This window comes from Neolamprologus brichardi, chromosome 1 (assembly GCF_056152115.1).
Source record: "Neolamprologus brichardi isolate AB-2024 chromosome 1, ASM5615211v1, whole genome shotgun sequence".
NCBI lineage: Eukaryota > Metazoa > Chordata > Actinopteri > Cichliformes > Cichlidae > Neolamprologus > Neolamprologus brichardi.
Genome location: NC_142104.1, coordinates 4,598,753 through 4,620,069, shown reverse-complemented (window position 1 = coordinate 4,620,069; position 21,317 = coordinate 4,598,753). Strand labels below are relative to the sequence as shown.

The 21,317-nt window shown below is 40.7% G+C and overlaps 1 protein-coding gene across 2 annotated transcripts in view; it reads left to right on the top strand.

Moving 5' to 3' along the window:
* Window positions 1-335: 335 nt before the first annotated feature.
* mmp15b (matrix metallopeptidase 15b) overlaps window positions 336-21,317 on the top strand; it is a 42,667-nt gene continuing 21,685 nt past the window's right edge. The window contains exons 1-6 of one of the 2 annotated variants that reach the window (XM_087842323.1): window positions 336-1,288; window positions 12,318-12,466; window positions 12,789-12,911; window positions 13,203-13,510; window positions 20,081-20,242; window positions 20,370-20,566. In XM_087842323.1, the coding sequence (XP_087698449.1) occupies window positions 1,172-1,288; window positions 12,318-12,466; window positions 12,789-12,911; window positions 13,203-13,510; window positions 20,081-20,242; window positions 20,370-20,566 (1,056 nt within the window). In that variant the 5' untranslated portion in view covers window positions 336-1,171. Of the gene's footprint in view, window positions 1,289-10,976; window positions 11,103-12,317; window positions 12,467-12,788; window positions 12,912-13,202; window positions 13,511-20,080; window positions 20,243-20,369; window positions 20,567-21,317 lie in introns of those variants that run through there. The other variant, XM_087842380.1, reaches the window with a different exon arrangement.

Here is a 21,317-nt window from a genome sequence, read left to right as displayed (position 1 = left end):
TATTTCCTTACCCAGCACCACTCTTTCTCACTCTTTCACTAAATGCCATCAGACTGCCTAAAACTGAATTCCGTATTTTTATGGACCCAAGTTCTCGTGTTAATTAATGTGTGCTATCTGTGCTCCTTTTGGATAAGCCAAAACATTATTTCATCACTTTCCTTCTTAATATTCTTTTTGGTGGTGAGATGAAATATTATTATGAAAATAAATTAGAAAAATTGGAGAGTTTAAGTTTTGCATCCTCTTTGACTCCTCCCCACAATCAAGCCCGACTATGTGTTTATTTTGAAAGGCACTGCAGGAAAACGCCGTTAGCGTGATCCAGGTGCAGTAACAGCAGGATCCGAGGACCATTGTCCGTCCCGGTCCCGGAGGGTGACAACACGGGACCTGTTTCAGGACAGGACTGAACGCAACTAACAAAGTACCGGGCTCCCGAGAACATTTCCTCCGAGAACAGGGAAAACTGGATATTTAAAGGGCAAAGAAACCGTCTAATATGTGTTTTTAAAGGACAGGTCCCGATCTGAAACATTCATATTCGACTGTTTACTTCTTGCAGCTGCTCCTGAAGGAATCGGTCAAGTGTGCTGAACTTTGGACTTTGCAACTTTGCTGCTCTGGTTAAATTCAGCTGCACTATTTTGGGCATTATTATCACGAGACGCGGTTATTAGCTCACCGGATCTGGACATGATCGCAGTAAAATTAATGTCAAGCTTTCCCGTGGTAAACACAGTTTCCTGATAATGGTCATTGCTGGTTCTTTTTTTGAAGTGCACGTTGGAGGTTACTAATTAAGGAGCGATTTTGATTTAAATTAATGAGGCGTGCGCTCTCGTGGGCAACTCCCGCTTCTGATAAGAGCTCAGTCCGCGAGGGAAGGTGACACTCGCTGCCAGCGGAGTAAAAAAGAAAACGAGTGAAGCTGTGTGCACTCACGGGAACATTTTGCTTACTTTTATGTAGAAATTTTAACTGTATCAGGGATGGAGCTGTTCGGCAGTTCGCAGATGCGCTCTTGAAGATTGCTGCAGACTGTAGGGACTAGTTTACTAAAGTTTGGGTTCTTTTTACGGCACAAACCAGCGAGTAAAACACGGCTGAGAGATCTTATTTAACCCTTGGGATCGAACTACAACGAAGGAGCTCCCCTCGAGCCCGCACCATGGCCACTAGCTCGCGGGACAGCTGCTTCTGGTTGCTCTGGAGACGCACCCTCCTCGCGCTTTGGCTGTGCGCTGTAGGAGCGCGTGCAGCGGAAGGGAGCGCGTTTAACACAGAGGTAAGACGGCACAGAAGATGTGAGAGGCTTCGGGCGCCTTTAGGCATCGCAAATGAAATGCTTTATTTTAAGCAGTCAACACAAAGCAGGGATTCTCCACTGTGTTGCCATAAAGAATTCTGTTTGACTTGGGTGTATATTTCTATAATGTCACGTTAATTAAATTAACCATAGTTGTGCTAAATGTTACTCATCTGTTAAACGGCGTACTGACTTGATAGTTATTCTTGGAAGCGCAATATGTCCATGCCTATCAAAAATAAGGCAGAGCACACGATCCGTTTACCTCCTGTTACACGATGATGTTGGTTTTGTATGCGTATTTCGAGGGAACATTTGACGGTCCCTCCCCAGCAAATGTGCATCAGACACTTAATTTTGCTTTTCCCCTCTTTTTAATACACGTATTTCTGCATTTTTCACAGTTTGAAAACTCTAGCACAGCCGGCGATAATGTAATACTGGAGTGATATATTGGAACACAAGTTTGTTTCGCTTTCAAACAAAAACATATAGTTTCTTTCTTTCATTTAATGTTATGAGTTAGCACAGATTTAGGTATGGTTTCCTTTTGTGCTCTTTTTTCTGTTTGCTTGGGTGCAGATGTGAGAGTCAAGAGTGCAACAAGCCACTATTATGTCTGTTATCATGTTTGGGAAAGTCACCTGCTTACATGCGCGTGTGTCACCTGTTAATTACAGGTTAATTACACACACTGTAGACTTTTGATAGCCCATAAATGTTTCTGTACACATTTAAAACTTTTCCCTCCTTTAAACACACATCACATATATCTGCATATATCTGTGTGCGAAGGCTGGTTGGCAACATCAACAACACTTGGCAATAATAGTTCTATGTTGTAATTAAAACTTTCTCACAAATGATGTTTTTAGACATTTTGTGAAAAAAAAAGTCCTAGTATTGGCAGCTGATGGCTTAGAAATTATGCATCTTTTAGTAAATGTATATATTGTAGTTTTTCTGTTTTTGTTGTCCTCCTTTAATGAGCGCTATGCCTGAATGTAGGAGTGCTGCCAGTTAACTTAAGTAAATGGTTAATCTTAAGTACACACATGCAAAGATGCTTTGTGACTAATCATTACCTGAAGAGCCAAAGTTTCATAAACTGTTTTGGAAGCCAGCTCATTTCTCAAATATCCACTGGCTATTTCTTTTTCTGTAGGTTTCGCTTCCTTGTAACCAGTGAAACCAGTGGTACACATTTATTCCATGTGTACTTAGGTGTGTCAGTAAATGCCAGAGTATCAAGTTGGAACTTGAACCAGTGCTTCTTGTACCCTTACTTCACCAGTCCAGCAGTTCATCCATCACACTTGTTTGTTTTGAGAGACAAAACCAGATAAGAGTTGACAAAAAGTTGATCAGTGCTGGAGTTTCTGTTGTGAGTAGATTGACAAAGAGAAAGAGACAGACTGACAGACACTGAGACCTCCCATCATTAGAGGTGAGCTTGCATTACCAAACTCACTGACCTAGGTGTGGGGGTGTTGCTGTCTGGTTGTCGGTCAGTTTACAACATTTCCTGATTAGCTGTTAACATAGTTGTGGTGAATGTGTGTGTGTCTGTGTGTGTGCAGGTGTGTGCTTATGCACAAAGGCAGACAAAGAGTTTCCACATTGTGTGGACTGATGAGAAATTCCTAGCCGCTTGTTGCTAAATGTGCATGTGTGTTTGTAACAATTGAACCCATGTTGTCAGTTTAACCTTAGGAGTGCTCCATACATGCAGAGGTTGGTGGTCGGTGCATCCTGGGAACTGTGCTTTTCTAATTTGTTGAGGCACATACGGTTTGAGTATCTGGAGAAATGCTTGACCGCTTCCAACTTAGGATATTTTAAAAAAGAAAAAAAAAGCATGGCTCAGAAAAACTTAATATGTATGAAAAACAGGACAGAGATAAGTACTGTTACCCTCCAAGCATTTCTAGGGTAACCATTAAAATATATATACACATATATATATATATTATGCAGCTTTCTTGGGCATGATAAAATAACTCAAATAACTGCACTTTTGAAGTTGATAAGTTTTAGTGTAATATGTAGACAATTAGAATTATATGAATAATAGTAAATTATTGAGAAATCTGCCATTTTATGTAATAACAGCTAATATGATAAACAGGAATCGCATGTTTATTTGTGGAGTGCAGCACTTACTGAAGAATGACACTATATTTATATATACATATACACTTAGTGATTTCAAAATAATGGAGCAATAATTAGCTGCTTCATCAGTGAGCTTCTCTTCATCTGTGCCAGATGGTGACAATCCTTGTTCTGCTCAGTAAGCTTGCAGCAGTGGCTCTAGTTATCACCTGCTGCAGGTTAGCGTGGTTGTGGTGTCCCTGTATAGGGAGATGTTTGAAAGGTGGAGGTTTCTGGTCTGAAACGCAACTTGTATTCTTTGTAGTGGCCAACAGGGCCTCAGTAAACGTTTTCATAATGAGGCGATCATCTCAGTTGGCAGTTGTGGATAATAGTGAAAACAACAGGAAGTTAATATGTACATTTTAGCGCCTGTTAGCACCAGAAAGAAAGATTGTGCCATGTTCCGTGGTTCCAACGACAGATCCTCCGTGAACTTGTGACCTCTGGTTTCTAAAATCTAAGCTGATGATGATTCATAAAGCTAGGTTGAGGTTTCACAATGCACATTTATTATCCAGTAAGTGATGGTGACGAGATCCATCTTTTATGTACAGTCTGTGAGCCCAACTGAGCTTCAGAGCAGAACAAAGAATATTGTCACCTGCTGCTGCCCACAACAGTGAAACTGGAGTTTCTCTAACAGAGTCGCTCTTGATAGGCAAAGAAATGTCACCACAAATGTGACCTGGTGGGTCTGCTGTCAAGAACGTGGAGATTACCCATTACTTACGTGATCATGCAGTTCTCTCAAACGACTAAAAAAATATTCCACCCTTTACTTGGCTTTGCCCGCCCAAGTAAAGTCAGTATGCAGAAAACATGGTGACAATTCTTGTGCTATGCCATAAGCGCTATGATTCATTTTGCAAATATACAAATGCTGCCTTAAAGTAAATTATAATAGGCACCTCCACTTGACCAGCTAGGATAATCTTAGTGTTTCGCAGCAACACAAAAACTGATCGCTTAGTCTGAAAATCAGAAATTGTCCAGTAAATCTTGCAGGGTGGAGACTGTCAGATTACAGTATGTTATTTGACAACCTTAGAAGAAGAGCTGTTGTTTGTTGATGACTCAGCTAATTTTTCACACAATTTAATGGGAGGCAAGAACTTGCTTTCATGAAGGCTCTGATAGACACACTGAATAAATGAAGTCTAAGAGCATTCGCCATCGCTCACTATAGATTTATGTTTTGGTGTTTTCAATGTGTGAGTGCAAAATATGCTTAAATTTCAGTAGTAATAACAGAAGAAAGAAGAAACGAGTGTATATTGTGCAACGTAATCAACATACAAAATTAAATAATATATATTTTGGTTTGTTTTAAAGAAGCCAATCTGTGTTGTATTGTGTTAAAATTAAATTAAATACCTGTTTTGAAATCTATACACATATTGAAGTACTCTATCTGGAAGTCTGATCCTCTCTTCGGGCTGTGTTTTTAGAATGTGGCCTCAACTCCTACTCTGTCTGGACAAAAAGGATGAAGTGGGAGGTTAAAAGAAAAGAGGAAAAAGAGAGGGATTATTAGTGTGTGTGACAAGAATCTGAGATATTTCGATAAGCAGAAGGGAAACACAGAGAGGAACTGGATAGATTTGTTTATGAAAGTGGGAAGGAGGGACAAAGATGGAGGGAGTTGACGAGGAAGGTAGCGCTCTGTCTCAGCTGTGCGGCATGTGATGGCTGAATGTGACAGCTGTTCTCTAACTGGGACACACACACACACACACTGTGCAAATGCATGCTGGGCCTGGGACTCCAGGGCATGTCAGGAAATACAATGGACCCTCTTGTCTGAGGAGAGAGAGCTGTGAGCGAAAAGTTTTGAATAAGAGGGAGAGCGAGCGGATGAGGGAGTGCAGACATGGACATGATAAGAAAAGCTTGGTTTATAGAGAGAATGCAAAATGTGTTCAGCAACAATTTGTAGCTGAAACAGTGAGAGTGGTGAGAGGAGGGGGTAATAGGTGACTTATTGCAGCACACAAGTAGACTGCTATTCTCTTTGCAGCCATCCAATCTGCAAACTTCCATCTCTTCAGGTTCTGCACACTGTCCCTCCACTTCCTTGTGATCGACTATCATATTCACACATATATACTACAGTGACGGTTGGGGACGTGATGGAAGGGGAATGATATTTCTTATCGTGCATTAGAGACATTGTGCTCTTGTGTATATGTGTTTTTGTGTTTTGTTTGAATATGATAAACGACAGCGACAGCCGTTAATTCTGTTCTATTTTCCACAAGAAGTGTCAAAAATAGTGATGCAACTGTGGACTACTGTAGGCTAAAATAATCAGGGTTTGCTCATCATGTGTTTCAATGGTGAGAGAAACCAGTGCAAACTTGTAGATAGTTTGTACGCTCCTGTTTTTGAACTTCATTACTCTGAGGTAAAAATGCTAAACATCAGATCACTGCATGATTGACTCCACTGTGGATTACTCTAAACGTTTTATTGCTGTTATTATTTGTCATGTGAACAGCGGGTAATGCTGCTCAGCACTGGATACTCCTTTGAACTGCAGCGCAAGCTTGTCAGTTTTTTCTGTTTCAAATCACAAGTGTTTAGATCAGTTCACAAAAAGAGAGAAACAGAGAAGTCTAAATGAAATGCAAGTCTTAAGAGTTGACTGCTGAATCCACACCGACGCCACAACAGCTTCTGTCCGACCTCAGCTTTGTAGGGGTGCAACAATACTCGTATCGATATTGAACCGTTCGATACAGTGCTTTCGGTTCGGTACGCATGTGTATCGTACAATACTAAATTTTTGATTTATTTTATCAACGTTTCTTCTGACCATGCTGTCTGTGTTGAGCGCTCAGTGGATCTGCGTTCGACTACTCCGCCTAGGCTGCACTGTCGAGTGCAGATCCACTGAGCGCAGCGCAAGCTAGCAAGACAGAAGCTAAGCTGTTGCAACATGGCAAATTGAACCTCCCCCACCCTCATTCAGATCTGGTGTTTGGAACTATTTTGGTTTTAATGTGAAGTATGACCCTGAGAGTAAGCGCGTCATGGACAAAAGTAAAACAGTATGTCGGATGTGCCACGCAATGCTCAATTGATGGGAACTAGTGCATTAGCGCAGTTAGCTTGTTGACGCCGTCCAGCCCCACGCACGGGGCGATCCGCGGTAACTCGTTAATGGAGATTTGCCGCGTTATGGCGTTAATGTCATTTTAACGAGATTAACGCTGACAGCACTAGTGGGAACACAACGAATATGACTGCACATTTATGCCAACATCATCCTTGTGCAAAGACAAGTGGAAGCAGACAAAAACAACAAGCACGCATGCTACAAACTTTACCTGAGTCATTTAGACAGCTGTTAGCACATGATTCTCCTTATGGGGACCTGATATGTTTAATATGCTGCTGAGAATATAGCCCAGAAGAAGCGTATAGTATAGCTTTTATTTTGGAAAGAGCCATTTCTCTGTAATAAACTCTCTTTTCCAAAGATGAGGGATTTCTCGATCAGATAGATTTATTTTTTTTATTACTTTGTTTTTGAATCGAAAAAATATCGAACTGTGACACCAAAGTATCAAACCGAACCGAACCGTGAATTTTGTGTATTGTTGCACCCCTACAGCTTTGCTATTGTGTGAGATATGTCTTGGGCTGAATCTTCCCATAACACTTCTAGCAGCATGAAATATTTTAAAAATTACAATTACATGTCTGGATGTAAAATCAGAGTGTGGTTCATACCTTGATTTTTGATTGAGAATTTCAGTTTGTATTTTTGATCTGGATGGAAGAACGCTGATAACAAGACAAGAAATTCTTAATTGTTAAAGCATAGAATGAATTAGTTCATATTAACTAGCTAGTTATTGAGCATTGAGCCAACGGTAGTTTGTTTAAGGTCATTACAGGCAGCTGTGATAAGACTAATGTTAGATTTACATAATTTTTCTTTTTAAATCACATAACTTATTTCCATTATGTGTTAAATGAACCCCCACTAATAGACTGCACTGCTGTAACAGGGTTTGGAGAAGTGTCTGAATAAACTAAGCAACCAGTGTTAAGTGCATCTCAACATCATTTGGTAAAATTGACTTGTTAAAATAAACCGACAGATAACAAAGGAAAGCCTGCATGACTTTCTTGCATTTCTGATCCCTCCAAGTTAAACAACTACAAATCTCCTCTGTTTCCTCCTCCTCTGTCGGTCTCACTTTCTCTCTCACTTCTCATTTACTTATCCATCCTCTTGGTAGGACGTCAGAAGGTAAAAGATGGCAGCAGACCAAGCCTCGGAATAAAAGCTGTTAGTATCTTGGCTGACATTGTGGTGGACACACACAAATGCTCTTTCACTTACACACACACACACACACTGCCAGGTTTTACAACTCCCTGTATATTGCTGGGTCTGGTTTTGGCAGGTAAGCTCAAGGACTCTTTGAAAGACCATTTAATAGACGAGGGCCAACGTGCACACACACACATACACACACGAGGCCTCTCCTATTCCTTACGTTGTTTTGTATTCAGCTCAGCTGACGAGGGAAAGTGAGCAGCCAGGCAGAAGTATTTTACTACTTTAGACGATGGAGGTGAGGGTTCATAAGCCCTCATACGTCTTTCTAATAGCACTGAAACTCTGCCCTTGTACCTGACAACAGCCTGTTGTAAATATACATAGATTTAAAAGCAATGGGACAGAGAAAACACTGAACATAAAGACATGAAGGCAATTACTGTTTTTATCAGGTATTATTACAGCAACCATGTGGAGATGCTGATCACAGAGGAGAAAAGCAAGTGGCTGACATGACAAACGATTCTTTAGAAGGCAGACTTTTCTTTGATTGCAGAGTTTCTATCAGTGTATTGTGCACTCAGTGGGCAGCCTCAGTTAAATCCCGCTGGGCTTAGGCAGCGTAGATATGGTAAACTGTTCTGTGATATACAGTGCTGTGAAAAAAATATCTGCCCCTTCCTGGTTTCTTAATTTTTTGCATATTTATCGCAGTTAAATGTCACAAGAAAAAAACGAAGAAATCAGGAAAGCAGCAAATACTTTTTCACAGCACTGTATGTGATGTTACCTTCTGCATAGAGGGAAGTAAACTCAGGGTCTTTCTCAGCTCACCCACTCTGTGTGTGTGTGTGTGTGTGTGTGTGTGTGTGTGTGTGTGTGTGTGTGTGTGTGTGTGTGTGTGTGTGTGTGTGTGTGTGTGTGTGTGTGTGTGTGTGCATGCTTTTATTGGAATTCAGATAGAAATGGATATTTCTCTCCACTGCTCCTTCCTCTGTGTCTGCTCTGGTCATTTGTCCATTGGTTGCTCTATTACAGTGAAGAGCATTTGCTGAGTTGAAGTGAAAATCAGTAATTATTTTTACAGATTCTCTGTCATTTGGGTGATGTGTTTTTGACATTTAACATTTACAAATTGAGAAGTGAAACATGTGCAGCCTGGTGTGCATTCTCTAATGGCAACATTTTCTCAGATCTTTGAGTAACTGCAGCTGTAGAAAGTCTGTCTTTGTTAAATAGTAAAAACATACATGCTAAAGTTATTTGAAAGGAAAAGAGCGCCTTTTCAACAACAATACCTGTTTTCTTTGCCTTGACTTTGTAAGAGAGAGAGAGTCCTTAGATAAGTCTTTCAGGAAATGTAAGTTAGTTTGTACGTGTGTGTTTGCAACCTCCTTATCTTAAGTCAGAGGTGCGTCAGGGTCACATCCAGTTGACCTCTCTACACTTCTTCCTGCTCTAAAACACGAACGCACACATTTGCACACTTAATCACAGTGCTAACAAATGACTCTACTGCCAGAAAAGCTTTTATTCTGAGGTTTTCTTACCAATGCAAACAAAAAACAATGTTATTAGTGTGTAAATGGCAAGTATTAGATCACATAACCTTTGGTTAAAACCTGTAAGGTGGTGAATGAAGAAGCTCCAGGGCCAAAGTGCTTCACTGGCTTAGAGCTGAAATGCTTTGGTTTTTCATGCTTGAACTTCAGCTGCTCATTGAATAGACCGCAGTGTAAATACAAAGCTCTCAGGTGCTGTATAATGATCTGTTTGCCTCACTGTACTTTAGCTTTGTGTTACTTGTGTTTTCACTGGGAACCTTTTCATTTGACAGACCCAGACCAAGCACAGAAATACTGGAGCTTGTGAGGTTTTGGGGAAACTAACTGTGTTTTTAATGATCTGCAGCTGTATAACGTTGGTGAAGTACCTAATACATTTTAGTTTTTTTAACAAAACAAACCTGTTGGCTTCAGGTAAATAGAAAGAAGGTGCCGATTCAACAAACACCATAAGTTAAAGGGTGACAGGAGTCATTCACTACCTTAATTGAGCTCATGAAATGCCATGAGAACCTGGAGTGAATAATCAGTCAGGCGTTATGTTCCCTTTATGGTAGTTCATCGCATCTAATCATAGACGAACACAAGCAGGCAAAGTATTTCTTGTTTTGTCCACTGTGAAGTAGTAGCGTTTGCCCTTATGGCTTGTTTATTACCATCCATCCACTAATCCATCATTCGGTTTTCTTCCACTTATCCAGCTCAAGCTGCAGGGGGAGGGGTAACAAGCCTATCATGGTTATAAGATCAGTGTGAGACAAAAAGAAAAAAACATTGAAAAGGACCAGTCAGTTTATGCCTCTGAAGGAGTGGGTAAGTAAATAAAGGCCTTTATCAGGTAGCATTTTGCATTGTGAAAGATGGGTGTGATCTTGAGAGCTGAGAACAGAGACGTAGCTATAGCACATGCGTAACCAAACATGCACACACACACACACGGTAACAAATCCCTGAACTACCACTGGGAATGTGACTATGTGTATGAGTGTCAGTATCACAGACTACCCCAATATGGAGGGGTTTTTTCTGTGTGTGCGTGTGTGTGCATGTTTGCATGTGTGAGTGTGTGTGCACAAACGCCTGTGATATTGGGTTTCTACATAACAGGTGGAATAGTCTTTGCGTCATCTATGATTGAGACAAGTATCATGTTTTCTCCCTCAAGTCTGTCATTAACCCCCACCCTCCACACTACTGGGCTCATGCTCCACTAATACATCACATGCTGAAGGCCCCACTAAGTTTGTATACCAAGCATTAAATACAGCACAACTCACAGCAGAATACGTTTTGAAAGAGCAATTTACTTTTTAAGAGGCAGGGTTAACACAGTAAAAGTTATTAGATCAGGCGGAGAGAAGAGGGAAACAGACACACAGGGGAGTGTATTACCAACTTCCAGACCCAGCATGGCCTACACAAGCACACTCAGTCACATTTAACCCTGTTTACTAGGAGTGCAACAATACTCGTATCGATATTGAACTGTTCATACAGTGCTTTCGGTTCGGTAAGCATATGTATGAACAATAGAAAATTTTTAATTTATTTTATCAACTTTCCTTCTGACGATGCTGTCTGTGTTGAGCGCTCAGTGGATCTGCGCTCGACAGTGCAGCCTAGGCGGAGTAGTCGAACGCAGATTCACTGAGCGCAGTGCAAGCTAGCAAGACAGAAGCTAAGCTCGTTGCAACATGGCAAATTGAACCTCCCCCACCCTCATTCAGAGCTGGCGTTTGGAACTATTTTGGTTTTTATGTGACGTATGACCCTGAAGGTAAGCACGTCATGGACAAAAGTAAAACAGTATGTTGGATGTGCCACGCAATGCTTAATTACATTGGTGGGAACTAGTGCGTTAGCGCAGTTAGCTCGTTAACGTGTTGGCCGTCCAGCCTCAAGCATGGGGCTATCCGCGGTAGCTCGTTAAAGGAGATTTGCCGTGTTGTGGCGTTAACGTGAATTTCAGATTAACGCTGACAGCACTAGTGGGAACACAACGAATATGACTGCACATTTACTCCGACATCATCCTAGTGCAAAGACAAGTGGAAGCAGACAAAAACAACAAGCACGCATGCTACAAACTTTACTGAGTCATTTAGACAGTCGTTAGCGCATGATTCTCCTTATGGGGACCTGATATGTTTAATATGCTGCTGAGAATATAGCCCAGAAGAAGCGTATAGTATAGCTTTTATTTTGGAAAGAGACATTTCTCTGTAATAAACTCTCTTTTCCAAAGATGAGTAATTTCTGATCAGATAGATTTATTTTTTTATTACTTTGTTGTTTCAGCAACATTAAATTTAAAAACTGTACTTTTGAGTTAAAATATATATTTATAATTTTAATAAATGACAAATTAAAAAGGTATGAACATTTTTTTTGTATCGAAAAAAGATCTAACCATGACACCAAAGTATCGAACTGAACCAAACCATGAATTTTGTGTATCGTTGCACCCCTACTGTTTACATACAGTGATGAATGTGTTTAACCTACTTTGAATAGTTGACATAAGTGGACAGTTATCATGTGAACAGGTAAAACAGTACGAGGTATAACAAATGCCTTTGAGACATTTTTACACAGAAACAGGAAAAGTAAGCTAAGAAAATATATTAACACACTTAACCAAAAATATGGTGGGTCAGCTCAGGCTTGGTGGGAAACCAGGATTGTACACTTGCAGAAATAATAAATATGAGCAGCTTTCCCACAAAGATCAAGGCAAGTCTCTGTCATGTCAACATGTTACAGAAGCCAAGTAGAAGTCAAACGTTATGGTTTTTAGCTCTTCAGTGCTTTAACTGCTAATTGACTGAGAACCTTCACAGACATTTAACTGCTAATATGCTTATAAAACAGCCGTTGCTGTGTTCTTCTTTTTTTTATATTTGGTCTTTTGATAATATTTAGTTCTTTCTAATGAGCTTAAATTCAAATAAACATGCTCCAGGTGATACAGTTTTTTAAATGTTGATTATAGGCATGGCTGAGGATGTACGGTTACCTGCCCCAGGCTAGCAGACAGATGTCGACCATGCGATCAGCTCAGATCCTGTCCGATGCTATCAGCGACATGCAGCGATTCTACGGTTTGGAGGTCACTGGAGAGATCGACGCTCAAACTCTAAGGTCAGCATGACTTAACTGTAGTGTTTTAGTACAGTATATCCATTAATGAGGCCCAAATAAACTGGCAGTACACACGAGTCCCAAATTTTAACGAAACAATCCATTTTAATCTTTTATTCATTGATTTGTCCCAGAATGCTGGTAGAAAAAAATCCTCTGTAGTGTGAAAGAATAGACAGCTGCTTGAGACAAACTGCTCACGGAAATATAGCAGGACAAGAAGGTTTAATGTAATGCTCCCCTTCATCTCTTCTCTTGGTTGCTTCATCCTCTCAACATAAACACACACACATACACACATCACTTCTTTCATCTCCTACAGTGCCATGAAGAGACCCCGCTGCGGTGTGCCTGACAAGTTTGGAGGCCAGATCAAAACCAACGTTCGGCGGAAACGTTATGCCCTCACTGGACATAAATGGAACAAAAAGCACCTCACTTACAGGTAACAACAAAGACGAGCCGATCTGCCACAAATGTACAGAGAGGAAGTGAATGTAATCTGTCTGTTTGAGGCTTGAGTAAAGTCGGCTTTTATATGTTGCTTTTTTATGTTGCAATGTGCTAGAACTCAAACTTGCCTCGTCTGAAGATGTTTGCTCTCATCTTCTTCAAACTTTCCAGACACTGACAATTTCTAACAGCATATAAATGAAAAACATTAATGCTTAATACATTTTACTTCAAACTTATATTGGCCACTCTCCTTTTTCTATTTCTCTCTTTTTCCCCGTAGTATTCAGAACTACACTCCAAAAATTGGAGAGTATAACTCGTTTGAGGCCATCAGGCGGGCCTTTAAAGTCTGGGAGAGGGTCACCCCACTGAGCTTTGACGAAATCCCCTACCAGGACATCAAATATGGACGCCGTAAGGAGCCCGACATCATGATCTTCTTCGCTTCAGGTTTTCATGGAGACAGCTCTCCTTTTGATGGGGAGGGGGGCTTTCTGGCTCATGCCTACTTCCCTGGACCTGGAATGGGTGGAGACACGCATTTTGACTCGGATGAACCATGGACCATAGGGAACCATAATGTACAAGGTAAAAGATTCCTTTCAATTTGTTACATTATGGATTTTATTATTTTTTAGACTTTAAAAATCATCTTGGCTGATAATATAGGAGAACGTTTTATTGCCAAGAGACAGATTGTTGTTTTGTGGCTTTTGCCTTAAGGGTTTGGATATCAACAGTGTGTTATTTGGTTAAATTCTTTGTAGAAGTGGATGATTGAGGCGTTTTTGTGGGGGCCCAGCTGATGAGCAGTTTTCAGCACTGGTCGTGTCATGTTGTGCCGGTTGTAATGGATCTATATAACAGCTGTCCCCGTGGATTTCCCCCACAGCTAACTGGAGTTGGCAAGGCTCAGCCACTTACATCATCTCTCATTTGTCAGGCTCAGCTGCTCCACTTACCTTTAAAAGTGGACTCCCTGTGACATCTCTCAGTCTTTATCCTAATGTACCCCCTAATAAATTTGAAATATACCCCAAGTGATAATGTTAACATCTTTGTCCTGACTAGAGCCATAGCCATGACTCTCCCCTAAAAACAAAAATCCTTAAAATTCTAAAATAAAAGCTCAAAATGTCTTAAAAACGCATTTACTATTAAAAGGCCTTAAAAAATCAAAACTGTTCATAATTTAACTTGGATCATAAATATTTTTAGTCATGTAGCCACATTAGTAAACCCAGCTGGACAATGTTCTTACACTGAGTCAAAAACTCATAATTTGCCTCACTGTTAAATTTGAGCCAGTACTAGTATGCTTACTTGGAACAGTTATATTGTCTTTTATTTAAAATCCCATAGAAAAAAGGTTGAATTCTAACTTCCTCATACCTGAAAAGACCCTGAGGTGACCTGCCAAACTTTAAGATAAATTATTACTCACCCTAAAAAGCTACAAAGTATATTTACCCATTCTGTCTTAGTTATTTGTATACTGAATGATCACAACAGATGCAGAACAGATCAGGATGGTGCTGCACATTTTTATGTGATTTTGAAAATAATACTGTATCAAGAAGTGATCCCATTAGAGCAGCGGTCTCCAACCTTTTTTGCGCCACAGACCGGTTTATGTCCGACAATATTTTCATGGACCGGCCTTTAAGGTGTCGCGGATAAATACAACAAAATAAAACTAGTACCGGTACGAAAAAAAGAAAATTTATTCATAACACACGTGAAAAGACCCAGGAAAACCGAGTAAATGATAAAAACGATAACAAAATAACGCTGAAAACCGATAAAAACCCTGAAAACTATACATTTCACACCTGAGCCTCAACCCTCGCAGCCTGGTACCAAACGACTCACCGACCGGTACCGGTCCGAGGCCCGGGGGTTGGGGACCACTGCATTAGAGGAGTCACTAAGGAGCGACTTAAACAGGCGTTATGTCCGGAGGAAAAACTATTCTATAAGTCACCATAATGTAATAATTCTGGGTTAATGAGAGAAGATGCTTCATTTCTAACTTGGTCTGGGTGTAGATGCTGCTTCTAGCAGTTATTGGCTTTATAAAGACAAATTATTAGACGGATCATATTGAAGTAAGTCAAATATTTTATGCTCATATTTACGCCCTCAGGCATCCTTTGGTAGGATGAGCCCATGTTGACCAGTTAAAAACCTTAACAACAGTGACAAGCACTAAGCTAGTTCCATGCAGAAGTGAAGAATGACAAAAATGCTGTTGCTGATTAAATGGGGACTTTACTTTTCAAACAAAAGCTTTTTTCGGGCCTGTCTGTTATCTGCATATCCAGCTGACACACACAGCTAAGTATTGTGTGTGTTTGCATGTACGAGCCTGTATCTGTGTGATCAGTGTGTGTGGGATGTGTTGCAGGATCACAGGGATGGATGGAATGCCACTGTAAGTGGGAGTGTGTTCCACTTGGGAGATGTGGAGACTGGCCCTTTTGCTGCACCACGCTACTTACACCGCTTGAAAGCAAAGTGCTGCTAAATTTCATTGTGGTCTTCACTTTAGTTGCCGTGTCTAAGTAGTCAGTCTTGTCAAAAATGTAGCCTTTTATGTGACATGCAAGTTTTTCTTTGTTATTTTCTTTCAGAGGACAGAGGTCATGCAGATTGGTCTAGTACAGGGGTGGTGGAACTACAGGCCTCAAGGGCCAGTGTCCTGCAGGTTTTAGATGTGTCCTTGATCCAGCATAGCTGATTTAAAGGGTAAATTACCTCCTCAACATGTCTAAAAGATCTCCAGAGGCCTGGCAATGAACTGATCATTTGATTCAGGTGTGTTGACCCAGGGTGAGATCTAAAACTTGCAGGACACCGGCCCTCGAGGCCTGGAGTTCCCCACCCCTGGTCTACTATGTGCCTGATGGAGTGACAGTTGAAAGTTACAAGTATTTATTTTTAACAGCAACAATTTTCTTTCTCAGTTTTTTAAACCTTTAAATATCATATATGTAGTCCACCCATTTTCTTCCACTTTCAATTTAAGTTCATGTTGGATGGTTAGCAGTCAAAATTGTTAGCTACAGGTATGGATAAATACATTAACTATCCATCCATCCATCTTCATCTGCTTTATCCGAGGCCGGGTCGCGGGGGCAGCAGCCTAAGCAGAGAGGCCTAGACCTCCCTCTCCCCAGCCACCTCCTCCAGCTTATCCGGGGGAACGCCAAGGCGTTCCCAGGCCAGCCGAGAGATATATATTTATCCATTAACTATAATGGATAAATAATAACAGGTTAAAATTAGAAATACAATTACAAATACAGATCTCTAACAATTGAATGGATAGCTGTATGGATAAACCAATTGAATTTTTTTGCATAAGAAAATAATTGAGGCATAATAGTTTCAACTTTTTTTCAAAAAAATGGTCAAAAAATATGTGGATTAGCTGTTAGTAGTAACTAAAGTCAGTGGACTGAAAAAAGGTTGAAATAATAAATCAGTTCATCTGGTCCCATTTTAGGACGAGTTCAAATGAACACAAAGAAATGATGTTGATGAAGACTTTTAGTCAACATAACAGGGGTTATTTGTCTAATGTGCAGAAAGAAGATTATTCTTAGAGCAGCAGATGTGCTGAAAGAAAAAACGAGACTTGAAGAGTGACGTTAAAGCCTTAGTCAGCATATGCTTTGCTGAAGGGTCCTCAGAACAAAATGAGCTCTCACCTCTGACCTCTTTTTGAGTTGCATCAGACAAACACAGCTTAGCGATCAATAGTTGGGCATAAAAAATTAAAGACAACAGCTGACGATAAAAGCACAAATGCATTCGATCCACTCATCATGGTGTTTTCTTTCCCTTTCCTTGACCTCAGCTTCAGAAAGAGCTCTTTTACTAGGCTAAAGAGTTTTGGTGTGAACCATGTGACGCACAGTGTGATTAATCAGGCTTTCTGGCAGGGAAAACAAAAACAGCTTTTACACGTTATCCACAAAACTCAAACACCTTTCGCTCAGATAAAATGTGGTAAGCTGGTAACGGTAAAAGGTCAGAAGCTTTTGTGGTCAGATGAGACTGATGATGATGAGTAAGTTTCTGGCAAAAGGCAGAGCAAACTTGGGTAGTGGATTTTGGTTGTCTAGGTGGTGCTTTAGTCTGCCCTTTTTTACACTGATAGTCTCCCTGTGGCGGATGAATGAGGTGTGAGGCATGATAAACAAGGGAACAAAGCTTTAGGGAGTTGAAATAGGTCAAATGTATGTGTGTGAATTAGCAGTAGAGGCACCGGCTGAACCTAACCAGGCTAAAGCGTTTGAAGTGCAATCTTGCTTTTCTCTGTCAAACTGGTAGTCACAGTTACCTCACAAAGGGCTCTTTATCTCTCTTCATTCATCCTGAGCTATCTCCACCACTCTGTCTTACCCTCTTCTATTTTCTCCCCTCGAGTGTTAGCTGGCGCTTAGCATGCCGTGAGGACATTCATGTGACTCTGGAATTACAAGATGAACTGTGTGCATCCTGTGTGTGTTTCAAAGAGGAAATGAGGAGATGCACAAAATAAGGAATCTACAACACCCCCCCTTCTGTTCCACCTACAGCAGTGACATCACCAGTACACCCAACAGCATGATGTCACTGGCACCAATCTGACCAATCTGTATGGCCAATTATAGGGTGAACAAAATGGGTAGGAAGTTCAAAGGTCACTCAGGCCGGAGCCTAGGGTGAAAAGCAACAAAGAGGTATTGACTGGAAGGGAAGTACCCAGCTGTGTGCTGGCTTCGCTTTAGAGATGAACTTATAGAATATGACGTGAAAAATGTAAACCTGGTTTCTCTCTATTTTTCTTTTTAAAAAAATCTCAAAGTGGTCTTTTGTTCTGAGAGGATGTTGGTCTGCAGTGGTCACTACGTCACAGCTGCACAGAGTGATATTATTGCAGTGGCAGTGGATAACAGGATGTCTTGGTGGGTTAAACGGGACAGAAATGCATACAGATTCATATCAGCAGTTATTAGCTTGCCTGTGTGTGATTAATGTTTTAGATCTGAGAAGATTTTTGTGCGATAAATAGAAAAGAATGAACAGACGTTCCTATTCATTTTATCTGCTATGTTACAGATATGTAGACTTGTTATACGTTGTTCAGTCATGTATGTGTAAGATGCTCAAGAATGCGTGTTGAATTTTCCATCATTCTGTACAAAGTTATACATCCCCAGTTTTTTCATGAACTTTGATCATCCCTGTATGTTTGTAAACCAACAGTTTTTATGTATTGTTTAATATTTTGTGATTTATTTGGGATTTGTCATCTGTCAAAGACAATGATCAGTTTACCACCAGACAGTCCCCTCGCTCTTAGTTTGAAAGTTGTTAATCACCTAGCACAGTACTTCCTTTCTCGTGTTTTGCTGTGGGCTTGCTGGTCAGGTAACAGTGTTGTGGTCCTTGATGTCTCTCAGCTTCCTTGATTCTCTTATGGTCTCCTGTGGTCGAACAAACTCCAATTCCACCATCTTGGATTGCAGTTGGATGGACTACTCAGAAGATCGACTGTATGTTGGAGGGTCAATGTTAATAGAACTTGCTGCAAGTTGAAAATGACACTTGGTTGCAGATAAGGGTGGGCGGTATGAACGGTATATGGTAGAAACGATACAAATCTGGCCAATGGTAAAGATTTTGACTATACCGCTCTACTGCGATAGCACATGTTGATGGTGTCATCAAGCTGCGCCTGTTTTGGTTGAAAGCATGGCAGCGGCTACAAGCAATATCATCTGCAAATTATGCCAGGCGACAGTAATAACAAAGAGAAGGAGCACTTTTATCGAGTGGAAAAACGTTAGCGTTCATCCTCCAGCTTCACTGTTTATATTATGCTAATATTATGCTAACATAGCTGTGTCGCTAGCGATCACGTAGGACACAATTATATACCGGCTAGTCCAACTTCGGTAACCCTACAAAAGTCACTGCTGTTTAGTTTTCTGTCTTCATTTATGTTGGAAGTGATAGCAGCTGTCTCTCAGTCAGAACATGGCATATCATGTTTAGGTGGAAACCTGCTTCCTGCTAACTGGATTTAATAAATTCTGTTTTCATGAATGCCTAGATGTTAAACTTAATTGTTACACCTGGTAAAGCAGCAATGCTGATCATTTTATTAAAGATGAAATGATTTAGCTTTAGTTTTTAACTCTCAGTGATGCTGCAGTGTTCGTTTGACTTTGGGACCTGAAGCAGACGGAGTTCTTCGCAGGGCTCCTGATTACGGCAGCCGTAATGCTCCGACAATCCAACAAGTGGTGCGGCTTCGTAGCTTACCAAAGTTGTACTAAAACATTTTTGCCAGATTTCTGTACGCTGTATACCACATAAAATCGGTTCAAGGTTAGTAAGCACAACCAGAATTCATAGATAAGGCACATTAAAGGATTTTAAGTGCCCCTTATAGTGTGGAAAATACGTTATACAGAAGAACGGAAGATATCGCGATATATATCGTTACCCCACATGCTTCAAATTATACCGTGATATGGCTTTTAGACCATATCGCCCAGCCCTAGTTGCAGATGTGCTTGCGAATGCTGTAGAAACTACACATTCTGCCTGGAGGATGTGAAGATGTGTGCACAGCTGGTGCACTGAAGTGTAGTGACTGTGGAGACAAGCTGGGTTTACAACACAGAACTCTGTAAAGAGTGTTTTGCGTTTACACTTTGATGACAACATTTTCAGGACTCTAACAATGACTGAACTCTACAACACCTACGCCCCAAGCAAACTGAGCGTTCTGTGAATTTAAGAATCTTGATACATCCACATAATCCAAGAAACTAAAGATCCAGACATCTTTGTTCTTCATGACAAGAAATAAAATCTTCACAATAGGAAGATCTCTATGTTAAAGGCTATTGTGTCTGATGTTACCAATTTGTTAAATCCTCTGCCTATAAAAATCTCTCTATGTTGAGGGATAGAGATTGTGGAAACTTTAAGACTGGATTGAACCCACTAAGCAAGCACTGGGTGTGGTTTACTTTGTTGGGGGTTTCCATCTTGCATTTTGTACTGCAGTGCAACTTGAACTCGGTTAGCTTTTGTGAGCCCTTTATTTGTTTGCCTTTCTCCTCTTTTATTCTAACCTATCTCTCATTCATACAGGTAATGACCTCTTCCTGGTAGCAGTCCACGAGCTGGGACACGCCCTGGGCTTAGAGCATTCCAACAATCCTCTCGCCATCATGGCTCCCTTCTACCAGTGGATGGAAACGGAGAACTTCCAGTTGCCAGAGGATGACCGGCGGGGGATACAACAGATCTATGGTAGGACTTTATTTTTAATCCTCACACGTATCTTTTAAATGATGCAGACATGAAATCTTATTCTTGATATTAAATTGTGACTAGTTATCCACTCAGTTTAAAGTATTGTGTCTGTGACTTCCTGAAGGTCCTCCTGACAGCAGTCCCACCCAGGCCTTGCCTACAGTGGCACCACGTCGCCCAGATCCCAGACCACCTCAAACACCTCCTCGGCAACCTGATAGGCCCAGGACCACCGAAAGGCCAGATCATTATGGACCCAATATCTGTGAGGGGAACTTTGACACTGTTGCTATGCTCCGAGGAGAGATGTTTGTCTTCAAGGTAAATGGTTTGCGGATTAAGAAATTGAGTCTTTGTAAAGTTGTGAACATTAAATTCAATTCAATTCAATTTTATGCATATAACGCCAAATCACAGCAGCTGTGCTTCATTAAGCAATACATGGAAAAGTTCTGCCACCATGAGTTTATTTCCAAGTAGGACCTTCCTTGGAAATTAAGTCATCTTCCAGGAAAGGAGCTTTCATGACAACTCCACCAGTATATTAGTTATTATTTTCCTGAGAAACGAGTTACGACAAATGGCGTGTACGCAGCCAACAAGGGGTCTGTTTTCAATCAGGTGCTTGTGGATTGTAAACCCACGGAGCTGGTGTTCTTTTATGAGACTGAGAACAGTTAAAAGGGTTTGAGGGTTAGTCAGGTGTTTAAAGAGCCTCTGGGCCCACACAAAACATTAGCTGCGGCAGCAGTTACATATTAACTGAGTCTTAACCTTTATGAGATTTGTCTTGTAGATGCTAGTATTTAAACTGATCGTGTTATTGGCTGCAGCTCCTCTCTCATTATTTATTATATGGGTATTTTGATATTATTTAATCAGCTTTTCCAGTACTTTTTCACTGTGCAGGTGCTGTGTGTTCAATTGAATTTATTGAACTTTCAGCAGCAAGTAGGGCTCCATTTCCTCCCATGCATTTCAGATCTTCTTTCTTCTGGCGTTGGTTTATACATAGTGCAGCTCTGCAAAGATAAGTAATTACGTGTTTCCATGGGAGAGGCCAGAAAAGGTG